General features: G+C 36.0%; 2 protein-coding genes across 6 annotated transcripts in view; both read right to left on the bottom strand.

Annotated features, from left to right (window-relative positions):
- Positions 1 to 1,019: 1,019 nt before the first annotated feature.
- On the bottom strand, positions 1,020 to 16,781 carry LOC139974686 (uncharacterized). 5 transcript variants are annotated; one of them, XR_011795525.1, is made up of 12 exons: positions 16,229 to 16,504; positions 13,952 to 14,663; positions 13,281 to 13,467; positions 12,471 to 12,559; positions 11,448 to 11,536; positions 10,472 to 10,555; positions 9,766 to 9,917; positions 8,048 to 8,128; positions 7,140 to 7,287; positions 6,442 to 6,533; positions 1,381 to 5,899; positions 1,020 to 1,312 (listed from the first exon to the last, which is right to left on the bottom strand). XR_011795525.1 is itself a non-coding variant. In XM_071981959.1 (11 exons), the coding sequence occupies exons 1-11, from the start codon at positions 16,578 to 16,580 to the stop codon at positions 5,707 to 5,709; spliced, it is 1,833 nt and encodes a 610-aa protein (XP_071838060.1). In that variant the 5' UTR covers positions 16,581 to 16,781; the 3' UTR covers positions 1,020 to 5,706. The 5 variants fall into 5 exon arrangements, 3 of the variants coding, with proteins under 3 accessions (XP_071838060.1, XP_071838058.1, XP_071838061.1); XR_011795524.1 differs by having other exon boundaries at positions 1,020 to 1,108; XM_071981959.1 differs by lacking the exon at positions 16,229 to 16,504 and adding an exon at positions 16,575 to 16,781 and having other exon boundaries at positions 1,020 to 5,899.
- A 544-nt stretch (positions 16,782 to 17,325) lies between these two features.
- Positions 17,326 to 19,349, bottom strand: part of LOC139974685 (ATP-binding cassette sub-family C member 5-like) — a 31,554-nt gene continuing 29,530 nt past the window's right edge. The window contains exon 26 of the mRNA XM_071981956.1: positions 17,326 to 19,276. Within this exon, the coding sequence (XP_071838057.1) occupies positions 19,184 to 19,276 (93 nt within the window). The 3' untranslated portion in view covers positions 17,326 to 19,183. The remainder of the gene's footprint in view (positions 19,277 to 19,349) is intronic.

Below are 19,349 nucleotides of genomic sequence, written 5' to 3'. Positions count from 1 at the left end.
TAGGAGGCGGGGGGGCTGGGGGGGCTGCAGCCCCCCCACCATATTTTTTTGGTGAAAATTCGGGCAATATGCTGAGAATTTTTCGGGCACCTACTGGAAGAAGAATAATTTGCAGTGTATTTTTCATTTTTTTTTGGTGAAAATTCGGCAATATGCTGAGAATTTTTCGGGCATCTACTGAAAGAAAAATAATTTGCAATGTGTTTTTCAATTTTTTGGTGAAAATTCGGGCAATATGCTGAGAATTTTTCGAGCACCTCCTGAAAGAAGAATAATTTGCAATGTGTTTTTCAAATTTTTTGGTGAAAATTTGGGCACTATGCTGAGAATTTTTCGGGCACCTACCAGTGGCGGAGCGTCCATACAGTCAGAGAGGGCGGATGCCCCCCTGACGGACTCAAATGGACTGCTGGCGCCCTTTTCAGCTTTTTACCACTTTTTACTTATTCGCGATTATTGACTTGTTTTATTGCGCTCTCAAATACCCATTGACATTTGTCACATTTTGTTGGTGTAATTTTCTGACAAATGGTGATGACACCTATTTATTCTACAAATTAGCAAGGCCCGGAAAGGGTAGTTTCCGGCGATCTAGGGAGTATCTGGACTCAAAAAATTTCTGTTCGCTCCGCGCCAACCTGTGGTGGCGCTCCGCTTAGATAGTGTCGAAAGCGCCCCTACAGACCATTCTCTCCCCCCTGACCAATACCCCTAGCTCCGCCACTGACACCTACTGAAAGAAGAAGAACTTACAGTGTGTTTTTCAATGGTTAAACTTATATTATTATCATTATTGTTGTAACGACTTCCCCAATAATTATAACCAATATGGAAGGGAAATAACACGGTAAATGATTGTTTGTTTTTGGCATGTGATGTAGGCCTAATAACCGAAGAATGCCTATATGATATGCACATTAACAGTTGGAATGCGCGCGGAGCGCGCGAAAAAAATTGGTTATATTTTTCGGGCAAGTCGTTACAGCCCCCCCAAATCAAATGAGGCTCCTACGCCTATGGTTCCACTTAGCAGATATCTTATTGTTTGTTTAAATGTCATGTCACAATTCTGCCATTTTGTGACTTTTCTCAATGTGTTATGTCATACCTAATAACCATATCTGTCATGTCACAATTCTGCCATTTTGTGACTTTTCTCAATGTGTTATGTCATACCTAATAACCATATCTGTCATGTCACAATTCTGCCATTTTGTGACTTTTCTCAATGTGTTATGTCATACCTAATAACCATATCTGTCATGTCACAATTCTGCCATTTTGTGACTTTTCTCAATGTGTTATGTCATACCTAATAACCATATCTGTCATGTCACAATTCTGCCATTTTGTGACTTTTCTCAATGTGTTATGTCGTACCTATAACCATATCTGTCCCGTTTGTTGGTGATGATTTGGATTGGTTTGATTCTCCTTTAAAGACATAATGATATTCATCAGCACTGTGTCTGTGGAGCTATTTTATCAGTGAGGAACATATCGGCTGGCATCGTTTGTGTTTAAAGCAGCCGGTCGTATCGTTCTGGCTGTATACAAAGAAATGAATCCATTTCCAACATTTGAAACAGTAAATATGTCACATCATAAAGTTAAGCTCTCATCCTCTTATTGGACAAGTACTTTCTGAAGTAGTGAAGAATGTTTTCACATGGTCACTGCTGGACTCATTAAGTACTTTCTGAAGAAGTGAAGAGTGTTTTCACATGGTCACTGCTGGACTCATTAAGTACTTTCTGAAGTAGTGAAGAGTGTTTTCACATGGTCACTGCTGGACTCATTGCTCTCCTAATCAGAAATTGTCACAAGTTGCTGCTTGCATGGTTTCATAATTTGATAAGAAGTGATATGATGATTCTCGATGAAAGATGCATTGAAAGAGGAAAGAGTTATGAATAGAGTGCAGTATTTACAAGAATGTATTACATATTATTATCCTGCCCATAAGATTCAAGTCATTACTGAAAATGAATCCCCACTCCCCCCCCGGCCCTCCCCCAGGTGGAGTAGAAATATTTAATAAAAAAGCTGCTAAAATATAATGATGTTACGTTTGCAGAATTGAACAAGCTATCCAAGGAATATCAAACTTCAAATTATAAATTATTTAGTTCAATTTTGTTTAAATATTTCTTATGTTTCCTTAAATGTTTTTTCTTTCATTCTACCATCAACAGGGTAACTTGTTTCTCAGCTATTTTAATGAATTCAAATTATTCATTCACCAGAATACGGTTCAATTTGATTATTTAAATTATAGACACATTTGGCATATTTTAGCCAGTGTGTGGATAACTTGTTGCTCATTTCAGATGAAAAATTTCCTTCCTCAAAGACATATTTGTAATGATAGAAATATACTGTACCTCACCTTTTGAACATGATTACAGCCATTTGAAGAAATATTTTCTAGCACAAAAAAAAAAAACACAATCATGTATTAACTAAGCCTTCAGCCCCTCTATGATCTTGAAAATATGCATATATATTGCCAATGGAATTTCTAATACAAATCTGACAATTTAGGCTGATAGCAGATACCTTTCAAAGTTTTTTTTTTTTACTTTCCTTTCAGTTTACAGTTTTAAAATTTTGGGGATTAGCTTTGTAGTAATATTATGACAGGTTCCTGTCCACCCATTTGTAAGGACTGAAAATTACTACAAGGCTGTAATATCACTTTCTTGATATTGATTACATCACTTTTCCTATTTGCTCTGTATAGTCGAATCTGCAAATAATTCGGTTTTGTTGTATGATTTGTTTACCAAGATCAAAGATGAGATATTTTAAAATACACTCCTCATGTATTAAATAAAGGCATACCAAGTTAAGTACTGTATTTTATTTCATGAAACCTTTAATAACATTCTATGGGTAATAGTAATGTAACTACTACTATCAGTTACATTGGAAGTGACAGGAGGTGGCTGCTGTGATCAGATGTGTGGCATATAGTCAGACAGTAGGGCGGTCCAGCTTTAGATTAGACAGTCCCATGAACCGGTGCAGTGTCCTCCATCTGGTATATGGCTTTTTGCCAGGCATGTACTTTCTGGCATTTCTAATGAAAGCTTTTGAAGTAAACAAAAGAGCAATCAAGGTTGATTTTTAAGCCCTCTACATATTCATGTGCTGTACTTGCTTCTGTAAGCCTACACAAATGCAGATACATTTACCACTGTTCAAACAGCCATAGGTTGTAGTAATTCATTGTTCACATTTAGTAAGTTTTGACATTGTGAAATATTGTAAGACCTGTGCTGAAGGCTTTTATCGGACTACAAGCTGTTAAACTAGATTCATTACTAGCAGCCCATGTTTTAAATTTTGTATCTCCCAGAGTTCCTGATGTGTTTCCTCCATTCTGATGACATATCAGCTCAATCCTCAGGCCAACATTTAATATAAAGCACAGAATTGTTCTGTTCGGGCACTCTGTTTAAAGACTGTCAATGGGCAAGTGAAAAGTACTTGTATTATCTTCCTGTCCTTTGAAGTGGCTTTGCACATGAAGTGAAACATATATCAACATACTGTTATCTAAAATGAAGTTGCCAGACTATTTTGCAGTCTCTTAGGTGGTTTGGAGTAATACTGAGATAAAACAAACAAAAAACCTCAAGACCAAATTTCTCTACTTCATTACAGAAAACTCCATTTAAATGATGTGTGGTGTCACTGATGAACAACATGTGATATTGCTCTTGTTGTCCTTGAATAATGCAATGATTATATTCCATTTGTATTGTACAAAACTCTATTGGTTGATAAATCACGAAGGCAACATAAAACAAAGAAATTTAAATTGCACTCTTCAAAATATCATTAATTTGAGTATTTTCACCAATCTAAATGAAAAAAAAAACAGCAGTGTTGGCAGAATTAAGACCAGTCAGATGTAACAAAGACAATATCCTTTAGGATATTTGGTGCTTCATCTATGAATGATTGTAGATTAAGTGTAACCAGTTCATGCTGGTGTGACTTAACCATTTACATTTTATGTATTGCTCATTTATGTTGGAAGGAGATTGCTATGAAGGTCATTTATATTGTTGTTTGTGTTTTATGAAGACATAGCAAGGTAATAAAATAATAGCAGCATAGATTTTTTCATACAGTTTGTGGTTGGCCTTCAGCATTTGCAGTTGTGCTGGTTTGATGAAGTTTATCATTTGTGTCATTAACTATTTGGCCTAGTATTTGCATTCCAGCTACTACCTGTTGTGTTGTGTTGTAACAACTACCATCTGGAACCTTGATCTCCCAATAATTAAAGATATGGCACCTGACAGCATAAGCTGCTAATACTTTAATCCACAAGAATAGTAACAGGAATAATGGAATTAGACATAAACTTGATGGGCCAATCAAAGAAAGCAAGGCAAATTTTTTGTGGAACCCAAAATTTTCTGTATTTCTGTGTTGTTCGAAAGTGATGTCACACATACAGTGAACATAATTTTATTGGGACCATCTGGGCCCGAAACAAATTTCTTTGGGCCCAATATTTTTTGGATCCTTTGGGCCAACATTTTCTATATATTGCAATAACTCTACAACTGTAAGTTGGATTGTAGCCAAACTTGGTATACAGTTGCAGCATTGCTGCTCTAGTTTCCACTTCAAAATGCATTTTGTGACACATTTTATGGGGCCCAATATATTTGGGCCCACATTTACTTTATATTGCAATAACTCGGTTGTCACCAAACTTGTTGTAAAGGTGTTGGTTAATAGCTGGTATATGTGGGCATAAATGATGACATACAACACTTTAATATTCCACTAAGCAAGGAACCATAGTGCCCGTTGGACTCTTGTTCAACTTCTTTATTCCTCAATGTCTGAGTTTATTTACAGAATTAGAGAATATTTAAATATCTTAATACAGTTTAAGATAATATGATACCAAAAAACGATAAAAATGACATGTTATGCTTCTCTTGTTCTCTTTAAACTCCATATAAAATTTGCCTCTGTTTACAGGTAGTATGTAATTTACAAAGCCTTATCTCACCCTTTTGATGCAAAAATAGTCTTTATATAACAAAAAAACGCATTTTTTTCACTTCCTCTCTCTTATTATTGGCATGAAGTGTTTCAGAGGAAATTGCAGGCATACTTCAACAGATGAATCTTTTTCACTGTAAAACTTGAAGAATCTTCTCTCACATGTCTCCCTAATATCTATGACTTCCACAACTGATGGGGATATTGCAACTATAGCACATGAAAACCAACATTACCATTGACACTGAATGGCTTTGATCAGTTAGTGAAGTATACAAGCAATAATACTAGTAAAAATGATTATAACTTTCATCTTTATGTTAATTTTACTCTGTATCACACACATCTTTAAGGTTTTTGGACATTTTATGTCCTGTAGCAGCTGATCATATCAGCACTGTTGTAAAACTATCTCACCAAATACAAGAAATATCCCATAAAGTCAAAAACTCATTTCATTTCATTACCAAACACGTTAGCGTCCAAGCAATCGTTAAATGGCTTACTCTTAGTACTGTATTTCTGTCCAAATAATTTGTATGAAAATATGCAAATTTCTTATAAAAACACAAATAGAAGACATAAAGCTTTCAAAATGGTTTCAAAAAATAGATTTCTCAATGTGAAAGCTTTATTTAAGAAATAAGCACTGCAGATGGAAACGTAGACATACTAGAAGCCATCGTCTCGGTATATGATTGCAGAGACTGATTCTACATTCTGCATGAATGAATCCCTACACTGAGGGGAACATGCAGTAAAGAAAAATGGTAGATGAGCGACACCAAAGGCCCGGCTGCAAGGACGGATGATCCGCAGTCCAGGCCCGTACAACGGTCCGTGACAACATTCACAGATGGTGTAGCTGGAAATAAATGAGATAAAACTCAAACCTCATACATGGTGTAAAAAGACATCGAGACAACAGATATAGGTAATAAATATAATTCCTTGGATAAGGAGAGTTGCTAACCAGGCAACAGACTTACCAGTGCTGAAACTCAGCATAATATTTTTTTTCATTAAAGTTTATATTTATTTGGTGGCCCAGACAGCATAATTGAGTCCTTTTAAGTAAATTATAATTTTAAAAAAATCAAAATTATTTCTCTCACAAAAAGAGGAACATTAGGAGGAATTAAAACTGCCAGATGTGACAGCAGGTTGATTTTGAAGACAACATGATACATTCAGGCCCAGTATATGTACTATTAAACTACTAGCACTGAGAGCTGAGTCCTGTAATACCTGTATGCAATCAATGCAGCACTTCCTTAGGCACACCAATTACATTCAGTCACTGGTCAGTGAATATAGCAGGCTAAATAAAGTTAAACAAGACATTGTCAATAATTTCCAAGTGTTCTGTTCCAGTCTTACTGATGTAAGTCAAGTTAACATGCATACCTGTCCAGATCTCTCTGTAATTCACTGGAGAACTGTACCTTACTTTCGATGTCCTCCTGTTTACAGATTAGCAGAGCTAAATCAGTAAGTCTCTGTAAACATTCAATGAAAGAAATATCAACTGTAAGCTACTTGTTTGTACATTTCACGATGAAAAGACACAGTATCGCTAATTCCAACGGTTAACCATTTGAACAAACATCCTTGTACTTTCAATTTAAAAACTCAGATTATCTGGTTCAATTTAGAACAAGAATACATTACACTCTCAATATTTACACATGATTGATCGACAATGTAAACAGACTTAACAAGGAAAGGTGTAAATTATGCGGCCCGGCAAATTATTGGATTAAGAATAGCATATTCTCGTTTTCACAAATACTAATGGTAAACTGAAGAGTTTAAAAAGGTTGGGGGACATCATCATCCCTAGGGTGCAACTCAGCTCTCTACTTCATGCATGTACAGGGTATTCTCCTCTAGAACTGCCTCTAATCACATTCTAATAGAAACCCCCCAAAATTAAGAATTTGTATCATAAAACAGAAATTATTACACTAAGTACAAAAACTGATCTATACATCTTGGTCAACATTCCTTGACGTCGTCATTTTGCTAGGTAACTTTTTTTACATTCTACTTCTTTCCTTGATAATCTTTTTGGGACTGACTTTATATTAAATGTTTGACCTCACCTGTGGATTATTCTGGCTGTTCTCTCTCCAAAATAGAGGATGCATAAAATTATTATACACCCTAAGAGATCTCAAATTAGAAAGCTTCAGAAAGCTGCAGGGCAATGCTGCTAGCTGATTCCCTTCAAGGTTCAGGAAACGCAAACATCTGCGAGAAAAGGTTTATTTCCTGTCAATAGTACCATCACATTTTGAAGTAGTAAAGTTGTTTTGGAGTTCAAACAAATACTAGCATTAAATTCATGAGTTTTGATTTCAAAAGTTATGATGGTCAGATATTTTTAAATGCCTACCTCTCTGCCAGAGTGGTATGATGAACTGTTAAAGATGACAAAACTGTATAAGACTGAATAATAATTTTCAGCACATCTAACATAATTGCTACGATAATATTACAAGTGCTCAAAAGAACGAAACCCTCCTCCCCTCCCCCCCCCCCCCCCCTTAAAGGCAAATCCTTGAAGTTTATACAGCCCCCAGTCTTTGTCAAATCACTAATAAAAAGCAATTCCATACTAAATTCACAAAATTTGTGGCCTTCACAAGCTACATTTGAAGACCAAATTTTGCTTGAGATGTTTTGAAGGCTATTAATATCATAATTACGACTATCAAGTTGTTGAAAAATCCTAGGGTAACCTTTGGGGTAGTCGTTTTAACACCAAAACACAAACACACCAAAATCAAACATTTTCAAATACAGTGACTACAAAATGACTATTAAAAAAAAAAAAAGTTCAGAAAGGTTTAGAAATCTTTGCATGAAACTGCTGCATAATTCTTTCACATTAACATCATATGAATATCTGTGTTACCTTAGAGTGATACTCAAAGAAAATATACTCCAAGTCATATAGTAACTATATAAACTAGTAGCTGAAATATTTTACAAATCACTACAACTTTACTTCAACTGCTTGACTTCATTTGGCAAGAAGGACAGTTTGTTGTAAGACATGTCCAGATACTCCAGGGATAGCTGGAAAAGACTGAGGAATCAAAACAAACATGCAAACAGATTTTGAAAACTTTTACAAATTTGTGTTTATGCAGCTGGTCTTGATTAAAAACACTATCCTGTCACAGAGTCAGATGACATGACACCAATTTCATTGACTAAGAATGCAACACTGGACTCAATTTTTGTTTCTTTCAAACAATGTTTCATTATTGTAATCTTTAATCTAATCTATACTGAATTACCAAACAAGTCCACTTCCAGCAGGAACATTATCGTCTTGTCTGCCCTATTTTGGGTTTGTGATTAATTACCTACCAGCATGATACATCTTTTCAGCTCATTTGTTTACATTGAACACATGATTCATAGTAATTTTGTTTTTCTGAAATAGCTCATTGCTCACCCCACTGCAAGTTCTTTAATATTAGCTCTAGATCCAGGCCTGGTTTAACCTCTCAAGAGATCCTAGAACTTATAAAACTGAAGGACTCTAGAAGACTGAGATATAGGCATCTCAATGTCAGTTTATCCATCCAAATTATTTATTACTGTTCTCAAGTTGACATGACTGGTATAAATATCAGTGAAACTTTTATTTATAGCCGACCTTCCTGATTGATCTGGGATCAGTTCTATATTCCTAGCGATTGTCCTGCAGAACAAACTACAGAGCTTGCAATTGCTATATCAGAGACATATATGTTGTCATTCGGATCATCTAAAGCGACATTTTTGTTGCCTGACAGGTTACTTAGTCAAAATCTACCCTTGAAATAAAGTACTTTGCTCTTTCAACTGATCAACTTTCCTGATTGGTCAATGCTCAAATATATATTACTAGCGAATGCCCTGAAAACAAAAGTGACAGTTTGCTACATTTGATGTATCAAAATAAATTGGTTATCATTTGAGCCATTCTGGAAACAAAGTTATTTGGTCAAAATCTATTCAAAACTTTCTCTACTCATTCAAAGTTTGAGTGTAATTTCCCACTAAGCTTTCTGCTGTTGGTTCACTAACTCTTTAGCCAGCAAAGTATAAATGGAAACTGACAAGATAGTTGGTTATAGATGTTGCAAGAGCACGTTTTCTTTCTTTTTTACAACTTGCAAGTCCTGCCCAACAAACTGACAGCTTGTTGTGAAGAAAGAGGTTGCCCTTCAGGCTTCATGCAACCCCAAAGGAAATCTTTATAGTCTGGCAAGACAATTAATACGCCAAGAGATCAACCAGAACTGGTTAAGAAATTATCAACACATTCAGAAAGATCAAAGACGTCTAAACGTTTCAAAGTCACTACTGTATTTAATCTTTGCTTCAAAGCAAAACAAATCTATTTCAAAAGCAAATTCACTTGTGAAATCCCTACCCCTGCTTATTTCGGAGTTTCCTGGAATAAAGTTTGGTGTGACCTCAACCATACTGTGTCCAAGATACTGTCACTTCGGAATAACAAGTTCAGAAAATAATTGGCTCAAAACATATCTCACCCAGTTCATGTAGCCCGTTTGGATAGCCCAGTTGGTTTAAAGTGCAAAAGGTAATTTCCTGAGACCACAGCAACCAGATCCTGTTCAAACGTAATTGTTTACTCCTTAAAAGAGAGACAACCACTTGAAAACATTGCTGCATTTGCACAGCAGAGAAAAGAGATGAAAAACTTACTTGATTGGAAGAGTACTGATGAGACAGAATGATAGCACCAGTGTCTTTAACTTGACCAGTTTATGGATATCCTGCGGCAGTTCCTTCAGCGGATTATTCCTCAATTTGAGGATTTCGAGATTCCTGAACGAGAGCACCTCATGAGGAAGATGCTTGAAAATGTGACAACAGACATAAATCATGATTCTGAAAATTGATAGATTATAACAATATAAATGGAGCATTTCTTAATCTAGAAGAATAATCGATAAGATTAATGGCAAGATTATTACTTTGGCTTTGATAATACTACTCTGGCTAAAATTGTTTACACGACACACAAAATGGTTAATTATCTTTTAATGGGGTAAAATATATTGTGTCATTTTTTATAATAAGTTCCTGTTTATCTTTTTTCAAATCTATTGAAAACTTTTAATACATTATCATAGTTTTAATTTGCAGAAATGGTAGTGGCTGAAAAAAGGTCCAAAGCTGTCAGTAATTTATCTAGCCTCTTACTGCCAAATTCTATCCAAAATGGACAAACTGCTGCACAAAATACGCTAGGATGATCTGCAACATTATCTACATTGGCCGTTTCATCATATTTAAAAAAAATATATGAAAAAAAACAACTAATATAGCTCAAAATTACTATGCCAAATGAAATCTCAGAATGATCCTAGAAAAATACCAAATGTTAGTTCATATTGCTAGTACTTACTCTGAAGTCATTGAATGATAAGTTGAGGTAGGTAATGGTTCTGTTCAGTGGACTGACCTCTGGCAAAGAGGCAATAAAGTGGGCCTGTGGGAGATAAGACATAATCTAATGACGCATCCACGCACAATGTGAAGGCTTTACAATGCACTAGGTTGTTACTTTGTGAAATTTTGGCCCACTTCTATAATGTGAACTTGTAGTTGGGTTCACCTCAATCTAACTAAGAGAGCTATTTGGTAATCCTACTAAACTGATGTGTCCCACAATTGTTATGTAACATGTTATTGTTTCCTTTAACACACACGATTTAATGCCTAACTTTGTCCTTTTTGATGCATCTCTGATATCAAAAAAGTAAGCTGTTTGCATTTACTTGCTAATTTCAAATACCAGATTACAAAAACTATAATGTACCACTAATCAAAAGAAGATTGTTTTCATGAAGTGATGGACAACCGCCAGAAAAATCAATGAATCCATTTGATTTTGAAACTTGTCCCTCAGGATTTCTTCACCATGGAGAACCGAAATCTGAAAGTTTCAGAATGGTTCAGTTTTTCCCATTATTTGTTATGAATCTTGACTAGTTCAGCTTACGAACTGTTTTGTTATTTAATTTTAATAAAGTTTTGATGAAGTTTTGAAGAAACCATGAATTCAAAATAGCTGCTTGAAAATCTAACTGAGCATGCAGTTTTGACAGACTAATCGATCAGTATCCTGTTAGCCTAAATCATGACCTCCCGAGGTGATGGGTAGCCTTCTAACACAAAATAACACCAAAGGAGTAAAGGGAAAAAATGACCCCACCTCCCACACCCCACCTCCCTCTCTTATAGATCAAACACACACTATAACCAATTATGCTCCCAAGCCATTAGCTGCTCATCTACAGCCAACAGCCAACTAATCTGGTTCAATGATATTATTCAACACATCATCATGAAGTTTATAAATACACTTGCAAGGGTAGTACCTTCAAGCTGAGGGCTAGTCCTCCATTGACAAGACAATCAAGCACAGCTAGCTCAGAGGGACTGATCGTTGCTGCTGAGTTAGAATCCTCTGAAACAAAAACAAAGAAAAATGTAAACTTTTCACATTTACCAAGATCACATTACTGCTCAACTACAGCTTTAGCCAGGCATGTATTCTTCATTTATTTCTAATCATGTACTTCTAATAACATGACATAGTACATGGCATTCCATAGCTCTTGTATTTTGATATATTTACAGAAAGAAATCTAAAATATGAGATTTAGACAAATATGATATGGTTATATATGGTATATGGTATGGTTTCTTTATTTCTTCTATTCTTGTGAAATATAAAATATTGCAACTTGTTTACTTTATGTGAATAATAAGCTGTGATGACACACACTGACTACACCAACTTCTGATGTTGAGTTGTGTCAAACCAGGAAAAGCCAACATTTATTGGTTACCATGCCTAAACATATTCATGGTGTGGTATGCCATACACATTAATACACATGGAATTTGTGCACACCGAAATGATGAGGATTATGTACTGGTTAATATTTAAAGGAAGGTACCAGGGTTGTATGTTTGCCCCCAATAGTTGAACCCAAAAAAGTGAGGGCCCAAATGGTCCCAAAACTAATGGGGCCCACAACTTTGGGCCCACAGAATGTGTCCAAATATGCAATTGAGGGGGAAATAAAATTGGGCCTACCTGGCCCAAAAGTGCACCCGGAATATTTTGAGTCCCAAATGGTCCCAAAAATTGTAGGCCTACATGTACCAGCTATTAAGCAATAACTGTATTCCAAGTTGTAATACAATCCAATTTAAAGTTGTAGAGTTATTACAATTTAAAATTTTGGCCACTTTCGAAAAAGTTGCTTGATTGCAAAGGTTACTGAGCCTTCGGCATCATAACCAAACATGAATAATAAATGCCCAATCCGGCTACCAAGATGGAAATTGATCAATGTGATCCATCTGATTACTCGGGCAGATGTAGTACCCACCGAATGGTTCCTGACTCCGAACAGAACCTTGAAAGAACTTGGATGGTGGTGCACTGAATAAGTTCTCTTTTCCCGATACAGCAGTTCCTCTACAAAAATGGCAAGAGAAATCAAAAAAAAAAAAATAATGCAGCTATTTCAGTTCGTTTATGACAAAGTTGAAGTTATCAGAACTGATGGGTTACCGATACCAACTGTAAGAATTGTCTAAGCAGTTACAAGGACTAAAAAAGGAGAGAGCTTACAATGTGAATTGTCATACTATCATCTCGGGATATCATACATCATTCATATCAAATGACTACTTTCACCACAGACATTCTTCGAGATAACTAACATATTTGTTTCAACTTTTTACATCTTGGTAATCTCTTTTTTTTTTTATTAAAAGCTAATTACTTCTTGAAAATTATTCTTAAGACTCACACCTACTTATTCCAGGGCTACAACACATCATTTCAATGAAACTTGAAGGAACACACAATGGTTCATGATGACCCCCGCATGGAAATAATTAATTGCTGCAGTGATTCACATCGACGTAAACTCTTCTGTGAAAACCGCTTGTGCACTGTCGTAAAGGGTAGTTTCAGAAGGAGTATCGTGGGTCATGACCAGGTAGTAGCGATTTTTCCGGTGCAGTGGTTTAAAGGTACAAATGTAGTTGAACTAGGTCAATAGGAAACTGTGTGTGCTGACAGGACATGTTTTAGAGAGGACTGGTACAAATTCTTACTAAACTTTCTCTCGAATTAATGATATCACCAATTATCAACCATGAACAGACCCAGAGGAAACACATGTTTTCACCTAGTAACTGGAGGAAGAGGCCTCATAAAACCAGATACCGGGCTTGGCCCTCGTCCCTCCATGCCAGGAATTTGCTCCAGCAGATCATCGGCCACCATACTCCTCATCTGCTGTCGGATCATGTTAGAAATTTCCAGCAGAATCTGATGCTGCGGAACCCTTGGCTGCACCTCTGGAATATCCTCACCTGTTTCAGTTAGATAAAAAATAGAAAACTTTAAGGCCCACGACCCATGATCTTCCACAAGGACTGGGCCACATCCCAGCAGAGCCCCACCCCTCAGAACTGATTCTCAGAATGTTAGAAAGCTAGTTAGGACTATGGAATTGATGTAAAAACTACTTCAGATTAATCGATCTCCCTTGGCACATTCCACAGACTGTAAATAAATGTTCCAACATCTGGAAAAATCATGACCCACTTTTGAGTAATGCCCTAAAATATGTGGGCTGTTGGCATCGAGTAAAATGTTGCCCATTTTTACCTGTTCTGATAATACTTCACCTTGTAAATAAATGATGATGCTTGCATCGAGGGATCATAAACCATAAAAAAAGTGGTTGCAAAACATCTTTTTGCTCATTCATCCACAAATTATAAAGATTTTTAAAAATGAGAAGTGCAATGTATATCCGATACAGAACCCTAAAAAATAAAAGTAGTACCGTACCCTTAAGTTCCACTGTGTTTTCCTTCTCCTGAACAGGTGTTTCCAGAAATTTTGCAAACAAGGTTGTGAGTTTCTTGTAGTTTTGCTTTGAGAATATCACTGTCTTGAGCTTTGAACTGGAATATCCATATAGCGGATTCTGTATCAGGAAGTCTTCCAATGCAAACTCCGGGAAGTCATGGTACCTCAAGTGATCTGCGTCAGCGTATACAAATTCTTTCAAGACTTCTGGAGGCTTCAAAGGTAACCTTGGGGGGAATGCATCAGGTCCTCTGGGCTTATAAGGCTTAACCAAGGATTTAGACTCCATCGGATTGGTCCTTTTGCTTCCATGCTTGTCCCACTTGATTTTGTACTTTGATTCAAGGATAAACCTCCAGTCTGACGGATCGATAGAACCAGAAATGGTTTCCTGGTAGTGACCTTGCGACGAGGCGCCACGCTTGGTCCAAGGGGTATTTTGGGGCGCATTATGAAGGGTGTCCGCAATATCTGATGCTAAAGACGGGGCATTGCTCGGGACAGGGGAAACTCTATCCTCGTCAATGTCGTTGCCGTCCACCAGGGAAGGAAGACTTTGACTTCGCAAGCTCGGGCCACTGATGTATTTTGATCTTTTGCCACTCTTTGGTAAAAGTTGAGGAGGTGGCTGAGGAGGGGAAGGTGGGGCTAAAGGTCTTCTTAGTGGTTTGAAGCCCTTTTTCTTTGAATTCTATGAAAACAGGAAAACAAATTTCAATTGTCAATTATACATGCAATGTTTATAATGTCAACTGCAGGCTAAAAGGAAATAATAAACATTGCATGTATTGGTCATTTGGCAGAGGTTGCACATTTGAATTTCACATGCACTGCATCCATTTAAAAATGAACTGCATACAGTGCAAAATTCCTACAAATCAAAACATTAAGATACCTTATCCTAGCCAAACCTAAGCCTAGCCTATATGGAAATGGCCCATCATTGCATTAAAGTATCTAACATGTAGATAGCCTACAACATTCTCCTGTATGTAAAACATTACATTTTGAAATTTTGTGGAAAGAAAAAGAATTTTTTTAATCATTGATCACTAGTTTGCAGCTTTCACACTTGATACTCTAAAAGGTCTAACTTTCCTAGTTGTATTTTCTTTCCTATAAGTCCTAAGCTAGCTCCTGTTGATTGAAATTTCAGGAAATGCGACAGTAGGGGGGTAGGCATAGCAAAACAAGTTTACATAAACTTTGGCAAAAACAGATGCTGACACTTGCCAATTGTAATTATTCTTGTCATTGGCCATAAATTCAATATGGCGTATGATTTCTGTCTGAAAGTTTTCATCTTGAAGATAGTACAAGAATGATTTAGAATGAATTAATGACGATAGTAAAGCACTAAAAATGACAGGGATAGAATGAAACCAAAAACAATTAATGGTGAGTTGATTGCTGCCATTAGTTTAAAATATTTCTTCTTAAGGCTTAAAATTGCTTAGGCCTAGGAATATAATGCATTTCATTCCAGGATCCAAAATATTTACTATTAATTTTTTATGTTTAAATCACAGAGGTGTGTGTGATTTGTCTAGGCCAGTTGTGTAGAAAGTGCATTTGGCCCAAAGTGTGTAGCCTAGATAAATCATGGTATTTGTACAGCCGTAATGAAGTCATCTTATTGATTACATTATTGTGTAAAAATAAGTTGGCCTGACGTTTCGAACCTAGCAGGATCTTCTTCAGAGGCTAAATGACAAGTAAGATCAGACTTACTTGCAGACAGATTGGTTACAAATGATACTTGTCATATAGCCTCTGAAGAAGATCCTGCTAGGATCAGAACTTCAGGCCAACTTACTTTTACACATTCTATTACACAAGCTCTCTAGTGGATAAGCAGTTTGCTAACAGTTTTATTACATTATTGTCTGATTGATCCATGTCAGGCCTATTTTCAGTCATTTTGTCAAATACTGATTAGGCCTAGGTCAGGTCTGATCTTCTGGTGTTGAGTATGAAGTTCTATAGTCATTACTAGGTGGTATGTAGTGTAAGACTTATACTACATACTATGCATGCCATCTTATTGGTGTTATTGTTATGTGCACTTACACTTTATTGTTATGTTAATGTTTGTATGGTATGCCTTGCACTTGCAGCTGGTGTACTGCACTGCTGTATGCAGTGCAGTGTTGGAGAAAACACAGTTCAGCTCTGACTCTGGTTGTGTCATGTCTTCTTTGATTATGTTTCTCTCTCCCACCCGGCCTCTACAGGCCTACTGTTTCCTTGAGTTACCTGTTCTGCTTGTGCTACTGTAGTGTAACTGTACGGCTTCATCTTTTTTGTTTTTTAGGCCTAGCCTATTGTTAGGCTGGGCAGGATTAGCGGATCAAGTACCATAATGCGTCGGTCCGGTTCTAGATCCACGAGGTGCTTATTTGTTGACGTGTTGCTGAGATTGTGACCGAAAATGAATGCTTGGTGTTACTGATCCTTCGTACGTGTTATAAATATTATTCCCCTTACCCTATACTTTAAGCTTAGGATACGTTACTGTACTTAAGTTACCATAACTAATGCCTAGGCTAACTTAGACCCCTACGCCTAACATACATTATGCTAGCAGGAGAAGGATACTCACCGTCATATCTACGGATTGTGGCTCACATTTCCAGGAATTGAACCAAGAGAAAAATGTGATGGCTTTTTTATGGTATTGGAAACCACATTTACTCTTGTCAGCAATATATCGTACTCTCGCAAATCGAGGAAATAAATGGATTCCTCGAGCTTGTTGTTTCCTAGCAACTAGCCCAGGTAAGATTTATCATGATCAAAGTCATTCTGTTTTTACGACTGTATTAAATTGGAAGAGCGTCCTCTACTCGAAAGCAACTTTTTAGATGTTCCGGAGCCTTGTGTATTGGTTGGTTCCCCAACTTCCAGATTCGTACGGGCGCGAACATGGATTTTTTTTATAAGCCAGCAAAACTATTCAACCAAAAGCGTGTTTTTTGTGTAAATCTCAAGCAAATGCTAATAGAACAATGTCATAACAGGTAAACCTGGTGAAAGGATTATTTCTTTCAGAGAGGGACACCCCTCCCCCTGACCCACCCACCAATTACACAGATCTTATCCTTAGCTTTGCATCTTTGCAATATCACATTCCGCTTATGAGTTTAATAAAATTACATGGGGCATGTATAAGGTCATCAATATACTTTATTCCTTCACATTTTATATCAGCGGGTCTTCAGCTCTCCTGCCCTGCTCCCCACCACCTATTTAATTTAGTCAAATATACATATTTCACACTCCTTTCCCTTGCAATCTGTATTATTATACCATAGAGCCTCTAATAACACCAAAAAATACACCTACACAAAAAGCACAATTTCAAAAATCATTTTCATGTTTTCACCAAACAACAATTACATTGCACTGTTTTTCATTGCAGTTGCATAATTAAAATTACAAACAAACTAGATTTAAGTCTGACGAATTTTTACTTTGCTTAAAATGGACTTGATTTTTAATGGAAGTAAAAAGGTCTTAATAAAGAAATAAATCTTCATATATTTAATAACATTCTCTGTACAGCTGCAAACTGTTATATCATGGGCAATGAAAATATATTACAATACTATATTTCTTAATTTCTCCTACAAAATGACACTTTTTTTTATATTTATCATTATGGTTGTTGATATAAATACCGATGTTTTAAGCATCTCACAAGGGTCAGATACATGTCAATATAGCAAATTTTTCATTTGGAGCTGTCGTTTTTAGCGACTGACTGTCCTATTTTCAAGTGTCGATAGTTCTGCCTTTTTTTTTAATAGTTTATTTCCATGATTTCCCAGTGTTGCCTTTGAAATCTCAAGTAAAAATGAAAGGACCAATGTAAGAAAGCACTTATTTATTGAACCACACACTGAAAGTGTTTCCTAAACCAATCTTTCTTTCCTGACTTAATGCACATTCCAAGGCAAACAAAAGTAACTGAGTCGTACAGTTACATTATCATTACTTTTGGTGTTATGTTTACATTCAATATAATAATAAAAGCCTGGTGGCATAAAATAGTATAACAGTTTTAAGACATAAAACAATTAAAGGGACAAATTATATAATAGACTAGAAGACAAAGACAGAATTCATAAGAGTAAAGTCCTTATGTCTGTTGTTGGATGGTTATGGATTCGGCCTAGGGTTATTTGAAACAACATATAGTATGCTTACTTCACACAGAATATCATGTAGAGTTTTAAGGGTTCTTCATTAAACAAAATAATGGGGAGAGTTGAATGAAACATGAAAATAATAAAATGGCTAAGAAAGACACCTGATGTTCTGTTGGGTTTTTGTTTTCTTAGAAGCATACATGGAAGGAAAAGACAAAGGAAACAAAACAAGAGAAATATCGGTAATCAACTAATACTGAAAATACCCTGAAAAATAAAGGGATACTGCCAATTCTAAAATTTTTAAATGCAACTGATAATTTCTGTTTCATATTTTCCCTTCATTTCTAACTCTACTGGGTTAAATTAATGTCCAGTGGATAATGTCAGATTCCTTAAATTTTACAATCTGATTGATTTCAAAACTTATGCCATGATAACCAATCAGAAGTCTAGTGTCTTGTGGATTTAAACATGACAGGAATAGTTTTTAATTTGCAGGAAATAATACCTCTGTAGCACCATAAATGTTTCTTCTCTTACGAATAAGAACAAATTATACAATGGATGTAATAACAACTCATGGATAAAACAACAAAATATTTTGTTCAAACTGGAAATGATTGCTAAACATTTAGTAATTGCATAAATGAGTCAAGATCTTATTTCAACAAGTACTGTTATTTCCAGTCCTTTGTCAATAATAAATGGAAAAATAAACCATTTTTGAGTGAATTTTCCAAAATATCAGTACTTAACACGTTTGATCGACATCGTTTGAAAAATTTAATTTATCTTTAATAATAATAATCCATGAAAATAGTTAAAAGAGTTTTCCTCTGGGTGTTAAAGAGGTCACGTACCACTCCAAGTAGTAGATGTTTGAAAACGTCGACGTTGAAGTAAACATTATCTTTCCCCGAATATCCATAAGACCTATATTGTGAAGTGACAGTACAGTCGATAATGGTCTTAAAAAGTTCTAGTAAGTTTTGTAGCCGTTTGTATAAACACAAGTAAACAACAGCATCATCAGGAATTTATCATCCAAACACATATCTTAATGGGCGGCTGACTTTGCAGCATTAACCATTCCACTGAATACACCTTGCTCGTTGGCCAGGAGGTTAGCTGGGGAATCAAACTCGGCCACCTGTAACGATAAAGCGGAACGTATAACACATTAAGATTATACGAGAGTCAAATTAAAAAGTTTCAAATATGAA

The sequence above is a fragment of the Apostichopus japonicus genome, chromosome 10, assembly GCF_037975245.1.
Source record: "Apostichopus japonicus isolate 1M-3 chromosome 10, ASM3797524v1, whole genome shotgun sequence".
Taxonomy (NCBI): Eukaryota; Metazoa; Echinodermata; class Holothuroidea; order Aspidochirotida; family Stichopodidae; genus Apostichopus; species Apostichopus japonicus.
This window is presented reverse-complemented; position numbering and strand designations above follow the sequence as displayed.

What these genes read in the sequence shown, in the direction of transcription:
- LOC139974686 (XM_071981957.1), bottom strand. Translation starts at nt 16,270, where the DNA reads ATGAAGCCGTACAGTTACACTACAGTAGCACAAGCAGAACAG. An exon ending in TCGGAGTCAGGAACCATTCG is followed by an intron (nt 11,537 to 12,470) that starts GTGGGTACTACA and finishes TTTTTGTTTCAG; the next exon opens with AGGATTCTAACTCAGCAGCA. An exon ending in ACAGCCAGAATAATCCACAG is followed by an intron (nt 6,534 to 7,139) that starts GTGAGGTCAAAC and finishes GAATGTTTACAG; the next exon opens with AGACTTACTGATTTAGCTCT.